This window comes from Aulonocara sp. 'chitande type north' Nkhata Bay, linkage group LG20, assembly GCF_057382095.1.
Source record: "Aulonocara sp. 'chitande type north' Nkhata Bay isolate Kocher_YH1m ecotype deep benthic linkage group LG20, A_spYH_male_GT1.1, whole genome shotgun sequence".
Taxonomy (NCBI): Eukaryota; Metazoa; Chordata; class Actinopteri; order Cichliformes; family Cichlidae; genus Aulonocara; species Aulonocara sp. 'chitande type north' Nkhata Bay.
The window spans coordinates 20,035,182-20,061,541 of NC_141363.1; the positions used below are offsets into that span (position 1 = coordinate 20,035,182).

Genomic DNA, 26,360 nt, shown 5'->3' on the forward strand with positions numbered 1-26,360 from the left:
AAACATCAGCATTTACCACAACCAGATTTTCCATTTCATACATTATGACTCCATCTGCAGTAACCAAATTATTTCCATTTGAAATAAGACTATTTCCAACACCATGGTCAGCTTCCAGAGGGGCACCGCTAGTAGAAGGTGATGTATATTGCATTGTCCACTGATGTTCACAACCTGGTAGAAAAACTGAATAATAACTATCAGAAAGTTTGTCTCTCTCAGCCTTTCCCCTCCACGGTTCCACAAGTGGAGACAAGGAGATGCGTGTTGGAGAAGTCACTAAAACCAAGGACACTCTGGGAGGCCGCGCGTGTTCCAGCCCCAGACTGTACTGGCAGTGACGAAGAACCAGCATCCTCACAGACGGACAACCTCAGTGGATTCATGCCAGCAGGGTTAAGACCAGCCCCACCAAACCACCTAAGGCGTCGGATCAAGTAGATGACGTCTCCGGCGAGCCAGCGCCCGGATTCAATACACCTATAGATGACGACTCAGGCGAGCCAGCGCCCGGATCCAATACACCTACACACACACAATCACTGATTAACACACAACGCCGGAAAGAGCCAAGACTCAGAAAGCCCTTTGATCCCCCGCCTGAACAACAACAAGGTACTCGAACATCCAGCAGGAACAGAAAGCCTAGAGTACCACACAATGTCTAACCTGATAAAGATAGACTCGTTTCATCCTGATAATGGAGAAAATGAAATGCCCATTGTCATCACACGAACCTGGGACCAGGCCAGGAGACGACTAAAGAACTGTCTTTTTTATATATTTAGGTTATTAATCATATCTACTGCATTAACCTTAGGATTTTTATTTACTATTTCGTATTGTAAAGTGCAACCCTGTTCACATTTCTGCAAGCCACATTCTCAATGATAACCCGTATAGCTACTAGTACAGCTACTTCAATGTATTTGCAATTAGCACAAATTGATCCTGAGGATGTGCCAGATGTTACCAATGATGTTCCTGATGTGTATATTGAACATTAGGTTGTGAACTATTACATTTTATGATTTGCTTTTTATATTATGTTATTACATTTGTGATTTTTCCTTTCTATTTGAGTTATTATTTTTAAAAATAATAAAAGAGGGGAACTGTTAGGTATTTTAGTACCATGGTAGCATTTACTGGATATTGTTTTATAGTGACATTATGCAGGAAAACTCTGTCATTCAATAAGGCCCCTTTGTTTTAGTTATTTTTCTCTTTGACCCAAGAATTGATGTGTGAGAATCACAGGCTGGTACAAGGTTGAAATACCACAGAGATCACTCCCTCAGCTACATTAGTTTCTTAATCTTTTAGACGCCTGTTGAGGCCTGTACTGGTTTAAACTGATAATCTGCTGTCTCATGAATTTGTCCCTCTATATAAACTGTTGTACTTGTGAATAAAGTTGAGTCACTTTGGGAAGACAATCTGAAGCAGTCTCTGTTTTCTTGTTCTCCCAAGCTGCTCCCGAGCTCGTAATAACACGCTGAATGGCATGCTTGAATATTACTTGAGAATATATTTGACTGTGTTACAGACTAAGGGACATTCTCTGCTGATAGGTGAAGGTACATTCTCTGCTGATAGACGTCCACGCCTCGAAGGAAGTCGATCCACGGATTAGGCCCTGGAAACCGTTTCCTTCAATCAGTATGATTATTTATCTCTTTATCAAACGTTCATATTTCTGTTCATTAGTAATTATGCAAATTAGGTCCTTTTACACATAAACTAATGAACAATATTATTCCGGCGAATTTGTAAAATAAAAATAATTTTCTCGGTATAATAAACCATCAAACTGTCACAGGGGGAATAAATAAATAAAACCACTCAATTTTTATTTAATTAATAGATGAAACCAATGACTTTTACAGTCACTGAGTGAAACCAACGACGAATGAAACGGAAAGGAAAAGCGGCAAGTGCAAATGACGTCATCAGCAGGCGCCTACAAGCCCCATTAGCGGGAATCTGACCGTTTGGAACGGGTGGAGGATCAAAGTGAGTCATTTTCTAAAACATACGGACTATTTGAAGCTTCTGTTTGCCACGCTTTATCCCGGGAAATCCGGGTGAAGTATTTTAGGGCACGGAGTTAGCAACGCTGTCTGCTCTGGTTTTCGCGTTAAGGATCTGTGGTCACTTCCGGGTTTTTGTTTTTGTTCAGCCTACAGACTTTCTCGTTTAAAACGCGCCGAAACGCACACACACGGTGTAGCTGCGGCGATCAGGTCCTAACAGAATAAATGTGCGGCAAAAACTGTGTTTGTGTGGGACAGGTCAGCGCTGAGTCTAACATCTGGTTTGCTCTCTTACAAAGAAATGAACAGACTCTGATTTTTACGGTACTTAGATTTTAATGGCGTGAGACGGAACAGCCAATCACGGAGGCTGGTAAACATGCTGTGGGCTGCTTTCCTGCAGAGGGTGAAGAGGATTCTTCACTGCATTGAGGGGCTTGTGGGTCAAGCACATGTTTCAACCAATAACATTCAAATTAAGTTATAACTTCTATAATGTTTTTTTTTGGTAGGAGGCCTGTGTGGTGTGTGTGTGTGTGTGTGTGGGGGGGGGGGGGGGGGGTTCTCTTTGGGGAGACAATAACCCGACGGACCAGTTGCACGAACCAAAGCATGCATGTATATTCCAGATATCTGTAGTATTATTAGAATCATATGATTACAGCACATTTACCTCTCATCCACTTCCTTGAAGTGTCTCCCAGCGCACTTGTTAGCATGTTTTGGTTCGTGCAACTGGTCCGTCGGGTTATTGTCTCCCCAGAAACATTTCCGTTGTGTTTTGTTTTCTTTTTGCAAGTGTTTCCTGAAGTTGCAGTCCGTTTGGCCTCTCAGGGCCACCGTACAGACACATCTGGCAATTTTACCATTTTTAATCCAGTGATGATGCACACGATGTATCACCTCACACCATAATTTCCTGCTGTGCAAAGCTGCAAACAGAATGACCTTTGGTGACAGGCTGATCCTCTTCAGATAACAATAAACAGCCTCCCCTTCATGTATGTGAAAGTCAGACTTTAGAAAAGTGCATGTACTGCAGAACTATTCGAGATGTGGTGCAGGGGGCCAGGAATTAAAATGCTGTGCAGTCCAACCTAAAGAGGCACATCTGTTCATCCTACCTGTCTCCTTTATCAGGCGGTGTGTCGCCATGACGCAGAGGAAAAGACCGTCCAGCACACAGAGCTCCTCTCAGAGAGTAAGTCCTTCGTTTCCACCACAGAAGAAATTCTTTTTACTTGTCTGCACTGTTACAGTAGTGAGAGGTGCTAGGGTAAAGTGGTGAACGCCTTTGTATAAACTCAAGATCACGTCCAGATCAAACCACAGCAGCTGGAAAAAAAAAAAGCAGCCCATGCAGGAAAAATGATTCCAACTGTGAGGGCATATGTTAAATAATTATTACACCCACTCCACGTGTCCCAATGATAGGAGCTTCAGCATCATGGGATATAGAGTTTGAATTAAGTGCAGTAATTTGATGTCTGTGATGCAGAGGGGCAGAAACAAGCTCCAGCTCTCTGGATGTTTGCTCTGTCTTCACTGGAGAAAACGTTCTGCATGGTTTCTTAAACACATGCTGAGAAACATCAGAGATGCTACGAGCAGAAACCGCTGAAGCAGCTGGACGAACAGGCCGGTCCCTGATGGCGGTGAGGTGGTCTGAATGGTCACTTTATTGGGAAACCTTCCACATCTTCAGCGGGGTACCTCGGGGTCATCGGCACTTTGCCTAAGTCAGGGGTCTCAAACGTAAATCAGCTGTGGGCCACTGCTGGCACTGTCATCTCACCGTAGTGTTCAAATAGTACAAAACAAACAAGAAGAAATCACAAATATTTCCAAAAGTGTTTGTTTTTTATTTAAAATATTGTATAACAAGACAAAACTGCAAACTAACCGAAGCCTTTTATTGAACTAGCAAACAAACACACCTGTCCTCTTCCTGGACAGACACACTTTGTCATACGTAACAAAATACAAACACAGACACAAGTGTTCACATTAGTTTGTGACTCGCTGAACTAACACAGCCGATCCCTCAGCATGTTTGTGCTCTCTGCTCATGTCACCTTCATAATAAATCATTTAAAGAGCTTATTTTAACATTTCACTCAACAACAAACAAACCTCCCCAACAGAAAGAGTCAAACTGCGTTATATTTCTTCACATCAAAATAGGGGCTGCGAGTTTGAGGCCTCAGCGGAGCAGCAAAGGCAAGATTAGCTTTGACCTGTGGAGGGTTCAAACTGCAAGCTCAGACCAACCATAACCATCCTGAACTGGTCTCAGCTGCTGGATCGCTCTTCCCAGTGACTTTTTTTAAGTTGCGTGGGCTCCGAGCCGACCTGCTGAAAGAAACTGCGCTGACGTTGCCGGGAAATCAGAGCAGCAAACTTTCATAGGAAAGGAGTGTGAACGTAGCGTAGTGACTGATGCAGTCAGATGCTTGGGGCAGCATGCAGCCCAGGAGCTCGTTGACGCTGCTGCTTCTCTTTGAAACCTAATAGCTTTGATTGGTTGGACTTGATGGTTTTTGGTGTTGACCCTCTGGAGGTCTGTGTGTTTGGCGATTACTGCAAGAACCTTATCGTGTCTCCATCTTCTCCCAGAGCTTTTAGACAGCCAGCTGATAAAAGGCAAAGTTGCCGTACAGAAAAATAAGCTGAATCTGAGGGTGTCAGTGAGTTTCACAGATACTGACTCCATGTACATTTTTCCCACGTAGAGACACACCGGCAACTTGGTGGCTCAGGATGAGGATGACGATGCGACCTTCACTCAGCCGAGTACGTCACAGGTGCAGAGAGGGCTGGAGAAGCTCACACCTGCACAGGTCGACCAAAAGGTACAGAACCAGGAGAAATCCAGAGTTTGATTCTTAATGATCAGTAAAATGTATTTAATTTCTTTTTTTCTGTCACTCGTCCGTCTGCAGACTGCTGAGGTGGTGCAGTACTTCCTGGTGAAGGACCAGAAGAAGATGCCTGTACGGCGAGCAGGTACAGACAGCAGCCAGGGAGCGTTTGAATACACGGCAGCGTTCCACTGAAAAGCCCTCTGAGGTTTATATCAGCTCAACTGTGAAATCAAACGGGGGTAACAGTTAAATTGAGTGCTAAGGAACAGAAGTGTCCACGAAAACAGAGGCTGCTTCAGTTTGTTTGAAAAAATAAAAGTGCTCAGCGTGTCGTGTCGGGCTCTGAAGAAGACGTTGTGAGTCTGAGGTGTTTTAAAACCTTGCTCGCAGCTGTGGATGTCCCAGACACGCGTATAAAGCACAGTAATGAAAGATAACGTCGTCTCCGTGCCGTTTCAGACCTGGTGAAACATGTGGTGAAGGATTACCGAAACATTTACCCCGAGATCCTAAAGAGGGCGGCGCGGACGTTTGACCAGGTTTGTAGAGTCAGAGATGATCGGCGTCTCGATTTGCAAATGAAACTGTCTCAGCACGGCGCTCCTCTGCTGCTCTGTCCAGGTGTTCGGCCTGAAGCTGGTGGAAATCGACCCTAAAAATAAAATGTACATATTGGTCAATAATTTGGAGACGCCTGACAAAGCCTCGCCGGTCAGGTGAGTATTCATGCATATATTCATAGACCGGGGAAACGAGCGTCTAAACATCAGCAGTACAAATGTTTGTGTGCGCTGTGTGGAGTCCGAGAGGTCTTTAACTTTAAGCTTTAAGAAACTGGGCAGAGACTGCAGCCCCATCTAGTGGTGACATCATGTGTTACATCACAACCTAAACAGTTAAACGCTGAGGCCGAGCAGCAGGATTCAGTTATTGAATACCTGCGTGTTTTATACTCTGACACAGCCAACATCAGTGCGTCATCAGAAAACCTGCATTTGTGTAACAAGTGTCTGTTTCCTGTGGCGCGTAGGAGCCCGTCCAATCCAAAGATGGGTCTGCTGTTAGCGATCCTCAGCGTCATTTTCATGAAAGGCGGTGTCGTCAGAGAGAGTGAGTGTCAGTCTTCCTTAAATAAAACAAAGGCGAGTTGATCTGTGGAAGGACACAAGTTTGACACGTTTGTCTTCCCTCGTCGCACAGATCTGATCTGGAACACTCTGAGGAAGCTGCGCGTGGACCCCGGGTGAGGCCACGCCCCTCAGTCGCCGCCCAGCTGCTCGTCAGGAGTCGGCACAAATCTGACTTTAAACGTTTCTGTTTGCTGTGCGCAGAGAGAAGCACGAGGAGTTTGGTGACGTGAGGAAGATGGTCACCGACGAGTTTGTGCGTCAAAGGTAGGAAGCAACCCGAGTCATGGGCTCTGTCACCGTGGTAACCGGGTCACTGTGGGGTCAGCCACAAATGATCAAGGACAGTTTAAAGTTCAAGATGTGAAGTTACTGCGCTGAACTGGATGTAATCTGATTACCTGATAGCATGTAAACCCCTCCCCCACCTTGGAAAGCACAGGCCAGGTGTGAAGTACCTGCGTCCTGCAGTCGGACGATGGCTCAGGCTTCTAAAGGCACTGCCGTGTAAGCAGAAGGTCGCGGGTTCGAGCCCGGCAGGGTCGCTGTAGTCGTAGCGCACTGGTGTGTTCAGAGCCAGCGTCTGTCAGACCGTAGACTCTGGTTTATACCACACCACAGAGCAGCAGGAGGGCGCAGGAGGCCAGAGCACCGCAGCACCGTGCCTGGACCAGCTCCTCCAACATTCCCAAACCGGTCAGAAAACCCCGTGTTGTGTTTCGGTTCGCATTTCTTTGACATTTTGTCTTCAGTTACTTTTCTGCGTCTGTTTTCGAACGATGCATCGCTTTCCTACAAAAACAGGCTGCAGTGGATCATAAAGGGCTTTTTTCCTTCAGCGTCTGTTGTTTTTCGCTGTATTGTAACTCATGTTTTCCAACCTGAAAGACTTCCATGCGACATGCTGGCAGCATCACTGATGTTTCATAATGATTATTTAACGTGATTACTCCTCAGTCTGGATTAAAAGGATCTGTTGATGTTGGGTTTCTTTTTTTTAAAAGTGGTTTTCATCAAAATGTAAAAATTTTCATTTACCCTGAAGTTAAACCCACAGCTGTCAGTGGAAGCAGGCACAACATCTGTAAGTGAACCCGGCTGATAAGGATTTAAGACTCAGATATTTGGAGACTGAACAGATTTATCGGCTGAATTTATTTGTTATTGTCACAGGTGGTGGACGGCCCATCAGCACTTATAATGTGGCTGATGGGTTTTCCCCAAAGTCTCTTTACTGCTTTAAATTTTATCTGCAGTTTTATATTTCAGCTCATAAATAATCAGGCGGGCGATCGCAGGTCCTGTTGGGAGGCCTCGACTTCTGTAACCAGATGTGATGATCAGCCTCGACGTTTCAGTTCGCCCGACCTTAGTTTATAGGAAGATCATGTTTTATTCTATAAGATGTGAAGAGCAGCTCGCTGCTCACGTTCAGTTTATATCGACTTCCACACTCATTTACTTGACATCTTTTCTGTTAATGCTCAGTTTGATTCCTGTGTGCGTGCGTGTGTAGGTACCTGGAGTACGTGCGGATCCCTCACACGGAGCCCATCGAGCACGAGTTTCGCTGGGGTCAGCGCGCCGACGCAGAGGTGTCGAAAGCCAAAATCCTGGAGTTCATGGGTGAAGTAAGTTTGCTGAGCAGAGCACGCCTACACCTGCAGATGAAGCTGTGGCTACTAATGATGGTTTTTTGTGTCCGATCTCAGCTTCATGAACAGGACCCTAAGACCTGGACTCAGCAGTACAGACAGGCCCACTCCCTCCCCAACTCCAGCCAGGCCTCCACCAGCAGCAGCAGTCAGAGATAACCACCTGACAGCTTCTCCTGCCTTCTTTTTATTTATCGTGTGTGAAAGAGAAGCTGCACCAGCAGCGTTGTGTGGACTGGTCGTGTTACAGTGTGAATCCCGGTTACATTAGAGCCTCGTGTTGGACCCGTGTGAGCCTTAGTTTTAAACATGAGAAAAAAAAACCCCACAAATGTCCAGTATCCATTTAGATTTTATTGCCTGGATTTTAACGTAACAGCAGGTTTTTTTTCACGTTTATAAAATAAAGTTTTATAATTGATCCAACAACAGTGATTGCATTGATTTGACTGGTTGCTGGTGACACAGCGGCACGGGGGCGGGGTTACTGTACGAGTCTCGTTTAAACACAGAATTACTGTTCAACACTGCAGGTTTGCTACCACTCACAGTAAAACTGACTCACACTGTGAAGATGAGGATCCCCTGAGGTGGTTTGATTTTCTATTGCTACACCGGGTGATTCTGCACAACGCAGAACATAATGCTCCAGCACACAGAGGCCTCCAATCACATCTGAGTAATAGTGTTAGTCGCTATCCAGGTTTACTGGTATCATGAACCTGGTTCACCTAACTACAGCATATCACCATGGTAACCCTGAGCTACCTACTCTGGAAAATGTGCATTTTTCTACAGTTTCTCAGGTGAGCACATCCCTAAACTGCAGGCTTTGAGGTATATTTGATCCTGTATACTATTATTAAGAACACCTGAAGGTGTTAACACGGGTGGTGCGACTCCTTTTGCAAAGGAAGCCTACGCAGGTGTTTGGCTTCACTATCATCATGAAGCTTATTAATTCTGCAGCGTTCATCAGCAGCACAGTTTTTAGCGTCTCATCCGAGCAGCAATCCGATGCTTGGAACCACAAACGCAGTCCCTCGAATGACCACAGGATGTGGCCGTTTTGATTCCAGCATCTAACTGATGCTTTCATTGATCTTTAGTGACTTTTAGTACGACACCAGTCTGTGCTGCCTGTAATGAACCACTCGCCCTCCTAACATCAACCTGCCTGTAGGTGAGTTCATGATACCAGTGATCCTGGATCAGCGAGTCCAGGAGACAAAGAGCAGGACTACAGCGGACGGACACATCATCAGGACCACGAACAGTCAGTGTAACTTCACAGAAAAAAATAAAAAAGATGCACCAGACCTCCCTCCCCCACTAAAGAGTGGGGTGCATAGAGCAGTCATGGATTGTGTGTTTATGAGGCACATTGAGGTATCGGGCAGTTACAGGACCAGCTGTCCCCTCATGTTTTACGCAGGAATTATGGGTCGTGTGCTTTGAAGGCCTCGTTTCTGTTTTATCTTTTACAATGAATAATACTGAAAACTACCAAAAGCCACATTCAGCCAAACACTGTCAGCCAGTCCTGCTGAATCCAATCACCGACCCCTCAGGTTATATTCCAGTCGCCTGTGGATATCCGGGTAGGGATGGTTTTCCTCCATCTTTTTTTTTTTTTTCTTTTAAATGAACGCGGGCCGTTTACAAAGAGATTAAAACACTAAACTATCATCACAGTTTCTGAACAGGCTGAAGGTAATCAGAGCTGAGGCTCGCAGAAGTCCCGAGGCGCAGACACGGTAAAAACATGGATGCATCTACCTGCATTCTGTCTGAAGGCCACCAGGTGGCGATAGTTGGGTTCCAGTTTTATAGGTGTTTAAACTGCTTTCTGTCTTGACTTTAACTCTTTTTTTTTTTTTCCCCCCCTGATGATCATCAAGTGTTTCCTTGTTGTTTTAGAGCGCGTGTTCTGGGTGTTTTATCAGCATCGAGGCGCCAAGCACACGACTCAGGGAGAGTTTTATTTCTGCCCTGGAAGAAGGCCCGCGGGCGTGATGGTGGAAGTCCGGCTTCAATGCGTGAATGTGGCTTTAAGAAGTCGATTAGATCAGAATAGAAATGTTGGTACATTTACCACCAGAGCAAACATGACGGTTTTACTGCCAGGAATAAAAACTTTTTCAGCAATTCTAAAAATCCTTTCAACCTGTCCTTTAAGGATCTGTAACAACGCTCTACTCGCTGACGGTAACCAGCACCACGTGTTCGGTATGTCAGTGTGGACAGTTAACTTCCTACAATGACGGTTCAGACTGACACTGGTTACAGCACAGGTACAGGTAAGGAAGAGTCGAGGAGGGAACACGGTAACGCAGACCCCCCGGCACATGTTCAGCACTACTTTGTTTTTTTCCCACAGTAGACGAGACCTCTTCTTCACCCGGCCTCGGTCCTGCGTTATAAAGTGCATCGACAACGGAAAGAGGCTACCACAGAGAAATGTCTCATTTTCAGTGTTGTGAAGCTTCAAACTGTCACAACAGCAACAATCACAACAGCGATGATCTCTAAGATTACTTAAATTAAAAAACAATAAAAGGCCACTTCCATCAGTGAATAAAAACGAGCTCCCTGCCCGCCTCCTCTAGATGTGTTCAGGGACCGTCTCCAGGGCCTCGGCCGGGTCTCGGTCCACGTCGACGTTCTGGGAAAGAAAGTCAAACTGAGTCTGATGCACAGAGTCGCAGCGCTTTGAATCAATGCAGGCTGCACACGCACGCACGCGCACGCACACACACACCTGTGATTTATTAAAACCATTAGTTCACCGAGTGTGGGCGGTTCCTCTGCACCTCGGTCAGTGTCAGGTTTCGTTAACGCTACGACTTGTGTTCAGCCGTTTGTGTTTAAAAGAAGAAAAATCATATTTCATATTTACCACCGGCTTGTCTCTGTGCGTGTTGACGGCCTCGATGTTCAGGAAGACGGATTCCACTTTGCAACCTGAGGGAACAACAGACGGACGCTGTGATTGCACGTCGTGACTTCTTCCACCAGCACGCCGTTCAAAAACAACTTTAATCATCTTACTTTGTGTTTGCTAGTTTACGCTGCAGAGCTTGTTTTAATGATACTAACAGAGGAGGACGTTAAAGTCAGAGGCAGAAGAAGGCGAGACTGACCGTAAGCGACTGGCGTGAGTTTCAGAACCGTGTGCAGAGGACACTTCAGGTACGGCAGCTCGTCTGAACACAGAAATGTTTGTTTATCCACAGCATGCCTGCTGCCATCACTCTAACCACAGAGAAATAAACTCGGGGAATCTATCATCGTTTCTTCATTTGTTTCATTATCGAAAAAATCCTGTGAAAGATAAATAAGAAGTGATCCTGTACTCTCAGCGGTGGGTTCATAGGGTGATATTTATGGGAATAATTCAAAACAACATTGGTTTTAATCACCTTTCGATCACAAACATGAGCGTAAAGGCTCAAAGCCTCAGCAAAGCCACTGCAGAAGAACCACTTACTAGCACTCTTGTCCAGGAAGTAGGCCAGCAGACACCTCATGACTGCCTGGTGACAGATGACTAGAACGTTCTCCTGCCTCTCCAGCTCCATGATGACCGGCTCCAGACGCTGAACGAGGTCCTCGTACGACTGAGACACACACAGTTAGACATCAGTCACTTTGCTGTCAACGCGTGAAGCTGAACGAGGCTCCTCTTGTCGTCAAACACTCGGATTTACTATCTGACTCAAAATGGGACCAGATTTATTTTTTAATCGCTTTAATGTTTTATTCAGTAAAACATGCAACAGAGACCTAAACTCATAGTGACTCCTATTACACAGCCAGAGCAGCTGCCCCCTGCTGGCCAGCAGGTGTACGCAGGGTCCACACCCACCTCTCCTTTAGGGTAGCGGTAGCGATACTTGTCTTGGTCCCTCAGCGCGAACTCCTCGGGGAAATGCTCCTGAATCTCCTCGTACGTCATCTCCTCACAAACCCCCTGAAGTGAAACACACAGGAAGTCAGACTCGTCTCCTACGAGCAGAAATCATCTACGTGAAGCGGCCGAGCCGTTTCTTTACGTACGGCGTCGATCTCGTTGAGAGCTTTCCATTGTTCGTACTGGACTCCCAGAGCCTCTGCGGTCTGGATGGTCCTCTTCATGTGGCTCGTCCACACCTTCAGGTCGCTGATGCACTGCCCACGCATGTAGGTGCCCAGAGTGCTGGCAAACTGACGGACAAGAGAAAAATCTCACTGACAACAACATGACCCGAGATCACAGGTGCATTTAAAAAAAAACAAAACAAAAAACGAACCTTCGCCCCGCGAGAGGAAAGCCCAGAGTCGCCTCCGATGCGACCCACGAGGTTCAGTTCGCTCTCACCGTGGCGACACAGGTAGATGGACCTCGGGGTGACGTGGATGTTCATGAGGTAGTAGACGATCCGGCTCTGAATGTGGTCCTGGACCCGGTTCACCAGGTATCTGCTGCCCACGTTGAAGATTTTAATGTAAGACAAGTTCCTGCAGAAAGACGAGGAAAAGAGACCCAAAAGCGTCAGCCCTCTTTAACTTCCTCTGCTGGACACAACGGTGCGTTTACGTAACAAAGACACAGATCGCCCAGTCCGAAGACGCAGGACCAACAACCTGTCACGCAGCGATGTATCAATGTGAAGCTCCTATAAAGATTTCATTCTTTAAAGTTGTTCATTTCTTCTGCCATCATATTTGTACTTAGTTACATTTGTACTTAATGCACATGCATTTTGTTTTTTCTCAGTGTGATGGATGCTCAGGGACGACTTCAGGATCTCACCCAAGATTCAACCACAGACGGTCCCATTAGTGGGCAAACCGCTCAGCCTCCTGAGCCACAGTCATGTGAGGAATCCTGCCGTATTATTGGCTCGTGCAACCGCTGCACCAGCTGAGACGGACGTCCGTAAAGCTCTCGCTCCACAATTTATTACAATTTAAACATATTGTCATATTTAACCCTTTAAGACCTACCATAGCACCAAGTCCGCCAGAGCTTATATTATATTTTTACCTGCTGTGGAGCCATTTTTGGGAGCATTTCAAGTTGCTACACATCAATACAACCATTACAGCCCAAATTTTAATAATATGTATTCATTAAGTGCATAGTAATTACATAAATTGCAAAAAAGTGCAATAAACTACAAAAAAATTGAAAATCGTTTTTGTTTTTTTAACATATATTTCTAGTTAGAGAAATTTAAGAGGCTTATCCCTCAAAACTGTAAATACACAAACTAGTTTCCCTCCAAAGGAAATTTATTTTAAGTGTCTTCATAGTTTTATTTTTGAGATACACCAATTTTCATATACTGCAGGAAAAACGAAAAAATATATTATAATGCAAATTTACAAAATAACAGCATGTGCATCAAAATAAACTATTTCCAGCAGTGCAATATGAGTCCTCAGCATCCCAGAAACCACACAGAAAGTCATAAAGTCAAAGATAACTTTTAAAAACACAAGTATAGGTTCATGAGGCCACGATGGTAAAAAAAACAAAAAAAAAACAACTACATTTCCGCAAAATGACATCACTTCCGGTTTCGGGCAGGTCATGCGGTCATGTGATAGTTCACGCTGATGGTCGTAGGAAGTGTTACGAACAGCTGATCGGATCGGCAAAGCGTGTTTCTGGAATATTATGTTTTTGTTCCTGCAAGCGCTTTTTATGCAGTTTTTGCAAAGCTGTATGTGGAAGGAAACTGTGACCGAGGACAAGCTGATGGCATCAGATGTAAGTACAACTCCTCTGGTTTCATATGCAAAACAAATTATTGCGCTAGCTCACGTGGTTGCAGTGCTACCGGGATTTAAAAATAGTTACGCAAAACAGAGCGTGCTGCTCCGACCGGCTTTAAAGGGTTAATGGGCTTCAGAGGCATCAACTCAAACCAACATCGACTGTGCAGAGTGATTGATGTGATGATGATGATGGAGTTTAATTCCAAATTCTCTGTGTAAGGTTATTTTATGAGTTTAGCATGAACAGAGAGTGTGGCTGATCTGCCTCCACGCTAACAGTGAACCACGAGGTGTGGATGTGACTCAGAAGCTGATTTTCCACAGCAGAGGCAGTCACCTGTCCTTGGTGTCATCGAGGGGGACGTAGGTCATCGTATAACATTCGATCCTCTTCAGGAAGTCGGCCACAGCCTCCTCTTTGTCACAGCCGGCGTAGTCCGGGCTGCTCAGCTTCACTTGCTGTTTTCAGGCAGAGAGAGTGGGAAAAGTCACGACTAAAGCAGGGCACATGCTGAGAGAGACGTGAGCTGCACGCACAACATGAAGTCTGAAACGAGCCAAACTGAAGAGAAAAGGACGGAGAAGCTGCAGGAAGGGAACAAAAACCAGTCCAGGTCCTGCCAAGACACCCGCGGGCTGGCACAGCGAGCTCGGTTCAGCCCGTTCCAACAAAAACAAACTGAAAGCGCACCGGATCCCGGCTCCGAGCAGCGACTCGCCTCGGCTCACTTACTTTAATATTCTCAGCGATGATGTCGGGGTCGTCACATATCGACTCCACAAAGAAAACCTGAACAGGAAGGGAAACAAAAGCTGTCACAGAGGTTTGACGAACACATTTCTATTTTTAATAAAGAGAAAGAAAGAAAGTTGACCTTGTAGCCGTTTTCTTTGGCAAAGTTCAGGATGACCTCTCTGCGGTCCTGGGTGGTGTTCGTGGCATCAAAAACCTTCAAGAGACAAACTCAATAAGACCACGCTGACCGACTTTAACAGCTGCTCACACAAGGATGTGATGACTTGTGTTCACGGCGTTTTAGGGAGATCTGATTTGTCACTGTAATATTGTGTTTGTGTGTCCACTACAAACAAAAACGTGCTGCTGAGCAGTTTGGAGGAAACTTTGAGTTTGACTCACCACCACCTGACCCTGCTCCCTGCTGATGTACTCGCACACGTCTTGGAGGGCAGCGACGGCACAGGCCCTGCGTGCCGACACAGAAACCGACACGTTAACGATGTATGACACTGTCAGCAGGCGGGACTCACCCCTCATATCTTTACATGCTGGTAGGAAAGTAGGAAACAGCTTCAGCCGTTCATGCTGCATTTCCACGTATGTGCGCGTGTGTTGAGTTTCATGCACCTCAGTTATGCCAAAGAACAGCTGGACAGCTGTGAGTGTTTAAAGTCTGTTACATACTGCTGCGATCTGACCACTGTGAGCGCTACAAAAGCTCATCTTATCTGCAGGACATCAAATGGAAGGTGAGCACCACTGTGGAGAGTTACAGGTCAGTGCGACCGACTGAAGAAGGGGCTGAGGGGCCGAGATCATGGACGGTGAGCTCTGCAGTGAACTGCTCCAGCTCCCATCTCACTTTGTGTCACAGATTATCTAAGGCCAGTTTATGACTCAACAACAAAAGTCTAAAAACAAAGTGTGAACGATTCTAACAAGCTTGAAAATGAATATCTGATACGGTCACTTTCAGTCTTTACGCCTAAACGACTCACAGCTCAGGTACAAGAACTGGACTGAAAACGGGAGAAAAAGCAGCAAATGTCCAAACAGTAACTTTTAAAGACCTTCAGAGAGTTGGACTCGTATTGCTCACGAGCACTTTAAAAATGACGGCGTAGTCTGGCTCCTCTGAAGCAACATGCTGTGGGTTTCATAAACACAGCCTCACACACTAACGCCTTAATGCCGAGGTGTGGCACACGTGCAGCTGAGGGTTCGTACTTGCGGATCTTCATGGCCTCCTCGTTGTCGGGTCTGAAGAACTGGTAGCTGTTGTAGGAGCAGGTGGCCTGTCTGCGGTACTGCCCCACATTAAACACTGGAACACAGAGAACACAATCCTGCTGACACAGTGACAGGGTCTGGATCTGTAGCAATGAGCTAACAACGCTCAGAGACTAAACTTACAGCTAAACATGCTAATGAGGATGCCATCTGCTGGCTTTTAGCAGTGACCATCACAGGTTAGGAGAACGAGCCATGAAGGATTATAACAACACAAACAAGGAGCAGTAACTGTGGCTGACAGCAGCACACGTTCTAACCCACGATGCTTTCAGACGGCTGAAAAAGACCAAACTGCAGTTCCTCTAACATCCAGCAGAAGCTCCAGCAGTCAGTCCGTCCCCATAAACCCGGGGTGGCAACTCCAGGCCTCGAGGGCCGGTGTCCTGCAGGGTTTAGATGTGTCCTTGATCCAGCACAGCTGATTCAAATGGCTAAATGACCTCCTCAACATGTCCTGAAGTTCTCCAGAGGCCTGGGAATGAACCAATCATGTGATTCAGGTGTGTTGACCCCGGGTGGGATCTAAAACCTGCAGGGCACCGGCCCTCGAGGCCTGGAGTTGCCCACCCTGCATAGACTCCCATGTTAAAACTTCTGCTTCGGTCTCTAAACACAAGCTCTGCTCCATAAAACCGTACAGCTTCACTGTGAACAGAAGAGCAGATGGAAAACTCGTGTGGAGAATAACAGATTTTTGCACTGATGAAGAAGAAAGTATGTGCACAGTTTACAGCTGTTATGACCGAGGATGGAAATCTCCTTACTATCATTTAAATGTAATCAACAGACTCATCAGAGCCATGCTGACTGGAATGAACTTTTTAGATCCTTGAAATCTGACAGTGTTAGGATCCTCTGAAGGATGTGCTGCCAACATGTTGGTGTCAAATACCGCAGAGCACCTTCAGAGTCCTGAGGAGGCCTCAGCGCCCTGGAAGTGTTTTGGCAACACACAGCAGACCAAATAAAGTCCGGACAGCCAGAAACGCCGCGGCCAAACAGTTCCTTTGCTCTCATCCGCATCTCTGTAACCTGCCTGTTTATTCACAAAGCTTTGACCTGAGAAACGTTATTACTCTGCTGCTCAGTCAGAGTCTGTGTGAAGGTTTACAGAAATCACTCCAAGCTGCATCAAACAGCACCTGCGAACACGAGCTGCGTTACAGCTCACACTAACAGATGCGTTTCCATCTGTGTGGCGACGGCCTGGTGTGTCAGTTTAGCCCCGCGCTGGCAGCCGATACCTTTGGTTTTGACGCCGATCCAGTTCAGGTACCTGGTGAGCTTCGTGGAGATGTAGGTTTTCCCTCGTGCCGGGAGGCCCACCATCACGATCATGGTCGGGGAGTTGGTGAACTGGGGCACCGAGGCTGAAACGCACAAACACAAAGACGGTGACTACAGGTGACCAGCGCAGGTGTCCGAGGAGGAAAACACACCGACGTCTCAAAGAAGCCGTGAAAGTTTTACCATCTGAAGTCTGACGAACATTTCAAACACATCAGTCTTATAAATACTGACACAAGCCTGCAAAATACTCCAGCTACTACATTACAATGCTAGCATCTCGACAGATGGCTCCGCCCCTCCCTGAGCCTGTCGGAGGTTTCTTCCTGTTCAAAGGGAGTTTTTCCTTCCCGCTGTTGCCAAAGTGCTTGTTTAAAGGGGACATATGGTTGTTGGGTGCAGCACATTTAAGTAAATGTTTATAAATTCATTTCTGTTTTTTATGTAAAAATGTGTCAAAGACATTAGAACTTCTTCCTTTTTATTTCATTCATTTCTTTGAAGCCTCGGTCCTCCGTACGATCCTGATCTAAAAGTTAATGCCTGGCTGTGAAGGAGAGGCAGCAACAACACAACCATGTTCGGCTCATCTCGTAAACAATGTCTGACTGCACAGCTTTCCTTCGCTGACGTCAGTACAAGTGTGCCACGGAGGGTTCGAGCTGGACTAAACGTTATTTTGGTGATAAGAAGGAACACCGTCTGACCGCGAGTCATTTTTCAGAGTCACAGGCTGTAATCTTTCCTCCCACAGACACACGTTCGCCGTACAGAAAGGAGGTGATTTTAAGCTCATGGCCAGCTTCTCTCTTCTTCATCGCTTCAGTTTCATCTGTTTGTTTCCCAACCTTTGTGCACTTTACTGTAGTTTAAGTAGGAAGTGCAGCTGAAGTCAGTGAAGTTTACTGCTGTTCTTTGAAATACGTTTTCTTCTCATTTACTGTGTTTTTCCTTTTCCCACATCAGCACTGATCTCATTTCTTGCTGTCGTTGGCTTTTGTAAAGCACGCTGTGTTTGTGTGTCTGTTGTACATAAATACATCACACCTGATTACCGATTGATGTGGAGTTAAGACCATAAATCACCCTAAAACCACTCAGACCCATCTTGTGACATCTCCACAGCTCCGACCGCAGGCTGCAGACACACCGACTGCACAGACGAAGCAGTCACAGGGAAATGTCACACGTATTCTTGTGCTTTTACTTTGGTAAAGGATCCAAATAAAAACTTTAGCACTCAGAAAGCAGCAGTGAGCACTGGTTGTTCACGTGTGGTGAGGAACGGTGAGTTTCCTCTTCAGGTGTTTGGCTGCTGCTGTCGCCCCCCTCGTTGTTAGGCTGCCCGTTCAATGCTTACAAAGCTGCAAAATGTTAACACGTCTGAGTGAAAGCTTCAAGGAAGATCTGAGAGGAACCTGACATTCGTTTGTTTCTTCTTCTGACAGCTGCTCCGTGTGGGATCTTACTTTCAACAGCCCTCTGCATGCACTCAGATATATACAGACGTCACATCAGCAGCAGAAATGTGGACTTTACAGCAGAGAATCAGCAGCTCCACGACCGCTCTGAGGTCAGAGTCAGACGCTCCTGCACTGATAAGGTTATAAATGTGTGGTGGGAATTTTTTCCTTCAGTCAGGGGGTGAAGATCGGAAAATTGCCACCCAATCATAAGCTAGAAATGATTCTGGTGTTTTTTCTGCGCTGCCGGTTAAACAGAAACGTGCGGTCCTGACGTTTGATTGGGCGGGCAAAACGCCCGCTCGGGCAGGCTGAGCCTCGCCACACACACTTGTCCACCAACAGCCTAGTTTTCATACTTTGTAACTCTTTCTTCAAAATATTTTGTTATTGTGATTCTTTAGATGTTTAGTTTCACTTTGTACTTTACAAAATTCTTTAAATGCACATTTGTCGTGTTATTGTTGAGTCTGAGTCTGTCTGACCGCACGCAATCACGCAGCGACCCTTTAGGGTGAATGGCCGTCAGGACACACACACACACAGACAGACACACAGACACACACACCTGGTGAATCCACACAAGCTGTTCAGAAGAAAACGCACAAGTATCAGCATGTCAAAGCAAAACAAGGCATCACAGCGCAAACCGTGTGTGTGTGTGTGTGTGTGTGTGTGCACGCACATGTGCTGCATGTGTGCGCTTGTGTACTTACAGCCTCGCCGTCTGTTCAGCCTGCTCTGCATCCATGGACCCCAGGTCTTCTCCAGAGGATTCTGAGTGAGTGTTTGCGACATGGCTTCAACAGCCAGGTGTGTGTCTGTGTGTGTGAACCTCTCCTCTGTATCTGAGCTGTGTGTGTGTGTGTGTGTGTCTGTGTGTGTGAACCTCTCCTCTGTATCTGCGCTGTGTGTGTGTGTCTGTGTGTGAACAGGAGGACGGGATAAAGGCGCTCTCCCAGCTGTGTTCAGATTTTGAACTTTCTCACACCACATCAGAGTGGGAGGAGCTTCAGCAGCACACCTGTTTGGTTTGCGGCAGAGGATGCGGTGCCTCTGATTGGTCGGCTGGCCTGTCAGTCAGTAAAAGACACTACGATGAGGTCATCCACCAATCACCATGTGCTGCAGTAACCTTTGTCCCGGCACACAGGAAGTGGTGTAACGTGACAAACGGGTAACAACCATGCTGAGCGGCTCTATTGTGATTCTATCAGCTGACACCCAATGAAAGCAGCCGAGGCCTGTGTGTGTGTCACATGACCTAGGCCTTCATTAATATCAACCATGTGGGTGGTGACTGACTTGTTTGTTGTATTTAAATCCAGTCCTGAGATAAACACACACACACACACACACACACACACACGACTGAATGTAATTAAAAAGAAACAAGAGCAGAAAATCCAAACTGCACAAATTCATTAAATGCATTTTAAATGTAATTATTAGAGGCAGTCATGTTTTTGCATGTGTGGAAAACAGCTTCTACCAAACAAAAACACTTTAAGAAACGAGCAGATCAGACTGTGCCTGGACATCCTGACCTTTCTGCATTAACCATCATTAATCCACCTTCACGTGACCACAGTGCTGCAAGACGTAGCAAAATCAAGACGATTTTGCTTCCAAGGAGCCAAACCTGTTTTGTTCTCTCCCATTTTCAGTCCACTCCTTGTACCTGACCATTTTCAGAGGAATGTTTTAACTGCTGACCAATGAATCATTCAATGAACCCAACTCCAGACACTTTACTACTACTCATGTGTCACAAAACATGCCAAAGACTACACCGTTTGACCTGCATAAAACAGTATTTTTGCACCAATGAACGAATTTCCAAAGAGCTATTGGATAAAATCTTAGCATATCTAAGCAAAGTGTTCAGTGTGTCGTTAAAAAATTAAATAAATAAATGAAGAAACCGGAGAATGGAGGACAAACCCCGGAGGAGAGGCTGAGGTACGGCTGCACAGTTACAGCTTAACTGATAATCGCCATCATTGTGATCAACACTGAGACCACAACTATTTGTCACGATTAACAAAATGTGTGTTACACTGTAAACAAATCTCTGCATTGCTGTGAAAGACTCTGGTGACCTCAGCACGTCTGAGCTGCACTGCAGCGTTGGCTTTAATGCATTAATTATGTTAATGGAGTCTTTGCTGATGGAGTCTTTGCTGATGGAGTCTTTGCTGATGGAGTCTTTGCTGATGGAGTCCCTCAGCTGGCCGAAGAAGTTGTTGTTGTTTGTGCTGCAGACACAACTCTGCAGCACTCTGTGCATGTGATGCCTTCATGTTTAACATCAGCTGCCTTAAAAATGAAGTATTACCAAACACCATGTCTGCAGTGCCACACACAGATACATTTTCCGTGTTGCTGCTCCAGGCATGGAGCAGGGAAAGGCTGTGATTGGCTCATATAGACGAGTGGTCGGCTGCTTATTTAGGGAGCGCCTGGCTTGCCTTTGCTTTGATGGCTCATTTAATTCTGGGACATCAAATACAAGTAATTGTGCAGCTCTCGGCTGACGTGTGCCAAGTTACATTTTTGGTGAGAGCCTGCAGACGTCTGTGAAACACGGTGGAGGCTCTGTCATGGTTCAGACTGCAGTGGAGCGAGTGGTGTTCGCTAAAACTTCTAAATGCAGCAGCCATTTAAAGCCATCTGCAAAGCACCTGACTGGGAGTAGGAGAATACCTGCAGTAAAAATATACCCGGGCAGGAAAACAGAGTGAAACACTGCCATCAGACTGGGCTCCACACAGTCCACACCTCAACGTTACTACAGCAGTGTGGGATCATCCTGACAGAGAACAAAACAAAGCAGAAACAGTCTGAGAAGAGCTCCTAACGTCCTTCTAGAGGCCTGAAGAGAAATGACTGGAGACACTTAAATGACAGAAATCTGTCTGAGAGAGTTCAGAGAAATAAAGGCGATCATACCAAAATATTCATTTTACATTCACAGAAATCCGTTTTTTGCCTGATATGTTTTAATCCCACACATCTTTTTGAACATGCTTCAATAAATCCTTACATCCATTTTCCAGCAGAATACAGAGAAATGAAATTGGCTCACGATTGTTGCACGGTACTGAACGTCACTCCTTTGCAAGTTAAGCAACATTGAAAAAAGTTTTCCCTTCGTTATCTCAGTTTATCTCCTTTCAGCAGACGGCTCTTATTTACAGTCGAGTTAGCTCCTCCTGTCCTGCTCTGTCTCACAGAGTGACGCAGACAGACAGAGGAGGAGGGACGCTATAATACTTATGCAGCTGAAGTCTACATGTTGCTTTACCGGAAGTGCATAAAACGGCGCTCAGCAGACATTACACCAGAAGAGGGCGAGCGAGAGCGATTAAGAGGGAAGTGAGAAGGGAAACTGAGGTCTTCAGTCAGGTCAGGTCTGAGTCTACCTGACATGACTGTCACCCCCCAAAAAACTTCATTATTAGAGACATCAATTTTTTTTGTCAAAGCTAGTGTTCAGAGACAGTAACCAACAGTGGCCACAAGATGGCAGTAAATGACAGGACGGCAGCAAACAGGCGTTACAGGCTCGCCGACAGGACGGCACGCTGTTCTGAGGAGTGAGGAGATAGAGGCTTCCACTCGTCTCCTCAGCGTGATGCTGCCATAAACACATAAAATCAGAACGCAAACAGAAAGCTTATCTAAGGTAAGACCAACACGTGGACCTTTGCACACAGCTCAAGGCGAGCATCTTCAGATTAAACACCCGTCACACTACATCCTGTTACCGTCCTTGTTTGCACGCTGCAGCAGACACACAGCTTTGTACAGAACTGAAACTGGACTCACAACCTTTTCGCTGTGAGCCAGCGGCGCTAACCACTGCACCACTGCACCAGTGGCCAGCTGCAGTCGCTCTGTGTGGAGTTTGCGTGTTGTTGTCTGCGTGGGTTCTCGGCGGGTACTCGACCTTCCCACCGTCACGAAAACATGGATCCGTGGATGGATCACTCACTTTTATTTGAATTTTGGGGACAAATAAATGAGAGTTAAATAAAGGGAAAACATGCCATTTTAGTGGTTTGGGTCTGACTTTAGCTTCTACACAGAAGTTAAAATATTAATGATGTGCAGTACTGACCGAACATATAAACACAGATCAGTCAGTAAACATAAGCAGCTCCTGCAGCTGCTGTTTACTCTGCTGGAGCTCCCAGTGAGCAAACAGGAGCTGGGTCACATGTGAAACGCACATCTGCTCAAGTCATCAACAGCTCAGAGAAGTTGAAGTTGAGCAAGAACATTTCCTACGAAGTCACGCTTCTGTTCCCACGTCACAGCTTTCTTCAACAGTGAGCCGAACACTAAAAACCAAAGAATCTGAGGTCAGAGGTCATCAGTTTTCAGTCACCGAGGTTTAAAAAAAAGACTAATGAAGCAAACGGCTACGTTTCTTCTGCCAACGTAAAGTTTATTTTCAGGCCTGAGTACCTCATTTATATTTTAGTGGCTCTGTAGTTTAGTGGTTTACACCCAACACGGCAAAGATGCTCCGCCTGATTATTTCTAAATGACTGACATGGACACAAACTGAATCCATCCACAAGTCAGATTTCAGTAAAAACCAGTGAAGCATTGTTGTCTTCATGCCTCTTCCTTCCTTCATGAAAGGAAGCTGTGTGAAAGGCATGCAGTGTGTCTGTGTTTTTAGTCAGGACTGAAAACTGACCAAAAATGCCTTCGGGAATTTTATCAGCTCGGAGTGGACAAAAGTCACATTTATTAGTTTAAAAAAGAAACCCACCCAAGTTACAGCCACGACAGAGCAAAGCAGCCAAGCATTCACTGCTATACTCAGCTCAACATAAACACGTCTTTTAAAAGCGCTGCACACGTCACAGACGGCTCGGAGCGAGATTGAATCATGTCAACACGACAGAAACCATCACAGAGCGCCAGTCACACACGAGCTGCCACAGGCTGACCAAACAGACCTCAGAGTGGAAAGACCTCCCTGCAGCCGAGCCGGGACGTGAACTTTGTCGTCATTAACTGAAGTGAAGCCAAAACCATGCAGGAAATTTCAATTTTACTATATTTTTAGACACGAGCAGCATGCTACAGCCTGCTGTTGGTTTTATACATGACCACGGCCTGAAGTTTAAAAGAGCACGGCGTACATCAGTCACCGTTAGTCAGGCCTGACCGCACGACGTACTGCAGAAGATCCTGCTCTCAACTACATATTTGCTTCTTATCACAGGAGTGAAACCCAGCACTGACACGGTGGCGATTAAGGCCCAGACATGCTGACCATGCAGTGAGCTGTAGCCACGCCACCACACTGCAGAACATCCCCCGCTTACACATTGATAAGAGTCCAAAGACAGGACCTGCTGCTGGTCAGGCTGCGTTTTTATAAAAATAAGAGTGGCCGTGCGAGCACACGCTCCCCACCCCGCAGGCTCAAAGTCGTCCACTCCTCCAGCATTAAAAGGTGCCCACTCTCGGATTTCTGCCCGCGGCCTCTCAGACAGCGGATCCGGCCCTGCATTGGCTCTCACTTCACGTGACCATCGAGCCAGACTTCAGGTCACGTGTGCGACCTGGGGGAGGTCAGCGGTGCGTTTCTCTGAATGAGGGAAACAAACCTCACCTGTGCTCTCACACCGCACGCGCCGCCGTCGCATGGGGTGCGCGCTTTGCTCCCTGGACTCCATTCCCCACGCGGGCCGTGTCTTATCAAACCAGCAGCACCACCCAGCACATGCCTGACAGCAGCTCAAAGACCGCGCGCTGTGACATATATGCGCGCTCACAGCAGGCCCGATATATCGCAGTCCTTATATAATGTGTGTGTGCGCGCGCACGCTGATTGGCTTTAACAGTATTCCTGATGATGATGATGATGATGATCACGCCCTCTGCCCGCTAATCAATGACATTATCCACAGTTTGCGTCACGGTGACGCGCACACAGTGTGTTGCGGGAATGAATGAAATAAGAGGAAGTGTGTGTGTGTGTGTGTGTTTTATTACATAACCAGGGTGCTATTCTTACATCCCGGTCATGCGCAGTGCGCGTGCACGCGTGCCCGTCACTCACCGTGCGGCCGTTGGAACCGGAGCGTCCTCCCCGCGGCCCCCGGGGTGTCTCCTCCGGCTGCTGCGATCCGCTCTCCGTTCATCATCCCGCAGATCTGCTCGTGGCTCACCGCGTCGCAATATCTGTTTGTGTGTTATGACTCCGTGCCTGCTGCATGCAGCCACGGTGCGTGTCTCTGCCCGCTCAGGCAGCGTGGAGCCAGCCAGACGGTGCTGGGCGGAGCGGAGAGGCCGGTCCTCGTTGTCACAGACTAACTAGTCCTGCAGGTTTAACGTCTCACGCCTCTGTCATCGTAAACATCAGCACGAGCCCGTGCGTTAATGACGCGCCCATCGTGTGCCACGCCTCCTCCTCCTCTTTGTCCTTCCTGTGGGGATTGTGATGCTGCGCGCGCTCTGCTCTCACCTCGTTGCCGTCATCCTGTCACAGAGTCTTAAAGGGGCCCCCCGACACTGTTACCCGAAAGGTCACGGGACTGTTTCGTGTGGAGGACGCTTGGTCACGTGCTTTTTGGCCGTTAAGGAGCTGGTTTGTTTGTCGGCGGGAATGCACCCAACCCCCACACCCTCCGACCCCCGATGGCCCCTGAGGCCCTCTGCACTGCTTTCACTTTCCAGGACAGCTGAGCCAGAGTCAGGCAGAACTCACCGCTGACGTTAAACACGCAAAATCTACGCAGACGGCTCGTTGCAGGCTTTTACGTCACAGAGAGTTAAAAGTCAGACCCTTTCCCATGGTGACGTGTCTGAGGTGGACATACACAGTGTGATCCACCCTCAGACACTGTGCCCCACATTTGATTGTCTTTAGCAGAGTCTCACAGAAATCGTGTGGACCTCAACATGATTAATAAATCTGCACAAATACGATTACAGAGCGGATACAGGACATACAGGACATACAGGACACGTGACATCCTAAACACTTTTGCTTCCAGCATTAGAAAACAGTCCTCAGATAAAATACTGAATATCTGTCCTGCAGAGTTTGTAGATTCGTGTCAGCATTATTAATGTGTCCAACGCAGACGTACTCTTCCTTGCTCCGTAGTTAGTTTGCTGGGATCTGCTCTTCCTAACTGTACATGATAATATGTGCTTTAACAGTTCTTCCAGAATCAGAAAGAACGGCCTTATGCTGAGATTTGGTGGAGGGCTGTGTAGACAGTAGTCTGTATTATCAGGACAAAAAGTGGGATATGAGAAAATGTAAATACAGAGGAAATAAATTGTCACAAAGATGCAGCATGTTTGCTAAAAGCTGCGACAGCCTGCGCAGTTCTATATGTAACCACAGGGAGGTGCTGTGACAGGCAATGTGGCCTTTCTAATTGAATAAGGGCTGGCAGCAGGGCGGCTGGTCGTTACCTGCCAGCAGGTGTTCTTATTTTTTAGCTGGGATGTTTCTGTGTGAAGTAATGCACACTGTAGGCACATGTATGAATGAGTGGAGGGAAGGTAACCCAGGCCAAGGCGGCACTAATGGGCATTTATAGATTAGATACGTCACGTTTTCTCCACCGTGTCTGTATTTAACAGCGTCGTTCCAGTTTTCCTTACAGATTCACATCCAGATGAGCAGGAAATTGTGATGCACTCTTTTGGAATTCATTGGTCTGATAGTCCTACTTAACTAGTCTGCAGCTGTTCAGCTTCTGTTGACTCGCAGCTTTGAGCGATGATTTTTTGTGTCTTGACTACACTCTGAATCCTCGCTCTGTCAGCCTTAGTGCAGCTGCCGTACCATACCGTGATGCAGGGCGATGGTGTCTTCTGTGGATCTGTTTGCGTGGTATGCAAACTGGTGCGGGTCGAATTCTGGGCGGAGGTAATCCTTGATGTGCTGAAGGACTAGTCTCTCGAAGCATTTCATGATTACCGGTGTGAGGGCCACAGGGCGGTAATCGTTCAGGCTGGTGATGGGAGACGTCTTCGGCACTGGGATGATTGTGGCTGATTTTAGACAGGATGGGATGGCTGCTTCATCCAGTGAGAGGTTGAAGAGTCTGGTGAAGATGAGGGTGAGCTGGTGGCCACACGCTC

At 46.7% G+C, this 26,360-nt stretch overlaps 2 protein-coding genes across 5 annotated transcripts; one reads left to right on the forward strand and one right to left on the reverse strand.

Annotated features, from left to right (window-relative positions):
• The first annotated feature begins 1,896 nt into the window (after positions 1-1,896).
• On the forward strand, positions 1,897-8,129 carry ndnl2 (necdin-like 2). 2 transcript variants are annotated; one of them, XM_086278894.1, is made up of 11 exons: positions 1,897-2,016; positions 3,177-3,237; positions 4,769-4,888; positions 4,979-5,042; positions 5,360-5,439; positions 5,522-5,616; positions 5,931-6,010; positions 6,101-6,143; positions 6,232-6,294; positions 7,544-7,658; positions 7,740-8,128. In XM_086278894.1, exons 2-11 carry the CDS (start codon positions 3,190-3,192, stop codon positions 7,839-7,841), a joined length of 810 nt encoding a protein of 269 aa, XP_086135020.1. In that variant the 5' UTR covers positions 1,897-2,016; positions 3,177-3,189; the 3' UTR covers positions 7,842-8,128. The 2 variants fall into 2 exon arrangements, with proteins under 2 accessions (XP_086135020.1, XP_086135021.1); XM_086278895.1 differs by lacking the exon at positions 1,897-2,016 and adding an exon at positions 2,057-2,294 and having other exon boundaries at positions 7,740-8,129.
• Positions 8,017-24,718, reverse strand: LOC147305487 (6-phosphofructo-2-kinase/fructose-2,6-bisphosphatase). 3 transcript variants are annotated; one of them, XM_086278891.1, is made up of 14 exons: positions 24,319-24,718; positions 16,725-16,850; positions 15,415-15,511; positions 14,587-14,653; positions 14,324-14,398; positions 14,182-14,238; positions 13,786-13,907; positions 11,975-12,182; positions 11,742-11,888; positions 11,551-11,655; positions 11,173-11,302; positions 10,826-10,888; positions 10,582-10,646; positions 8,017-10,347 (listed from the first exon to the last, which is right to left on the reverse strand). In XM_086278891.1, exons 1-14 carry the CDS (start codon positions 24,401-24,403, stop codon positions 10,288-10,290), a joined length of 1,407 nt encoding a protein of 468 aa, XP_086135017.1. In that variant the 5' UTR covers positions 24,404-24,718; the 3' UTR covers positions 8,017-10,287. The 3 variants fall into 3 exon arrangements, with proteins under 3 accessions (XP_086135017.1, XP_086135018.1, XP_086135016.1); XM_086278892.1 differs by lacking the exon at positions 24,319-24,718 and adding an exon at positions 23,869-24,052; XM_086278890.1 differs by lacking the exon at positions 24,319-24,718 and adding an exon at positions 18,947-21,940.
• Between the last annotated feature and the right edge of the window lie 1,642 nt (positions 24,719-26,360).

Excerpts from the sequence above, each read along its gene's own strand:
- ndnl2 (XM_086278894.1), top strand. The coding sequence starts at position 3,190 with ATGACGCAGAGGAAAAGACCGTCCAGCACACAGAGCTCCTCTCAGAGA. Across the intron at positions 4,889-4,978 it reads CTGCACAGGTCGACCAAAAG|ACTGCTGAGGTGGTGCAGTA; the intron begins GTACAGAACCAG and ends GTCCGTCTGCAG. Across the intron at positions 5,440-5,521 it reads CGGCGCGGACGTTTGACCAG|GTGTTCGGCCTGAAGCTGGT; the intron begins GTTTGTAGAGTC and ends TGCTCTGTCCAG.
- LOC147305487 (XM_086278890.1), bottom strand. The coding sequence starts at position 19,226 with ATGTGGTGTGAGAAAGTTCAAAATCTGAACACAGCTGGGAGAGCGCCT. Across the intron at positions 11,303-11,550 it reads ACCGCTACCCTAAAGGAGAG|TCGTACGAGGACCTCGTTCA; the intron begins GTGGGTGTGGAC and ends TGTGTGTCTCAG. Across the intron at positions 10,348-10,581 it reads CGCACAGAGACAAGCCGGTG|AACGTCGACGTGGACCGAGA; the intron begins GTAAATATGAAA and ends TTTCTTTCCCAG.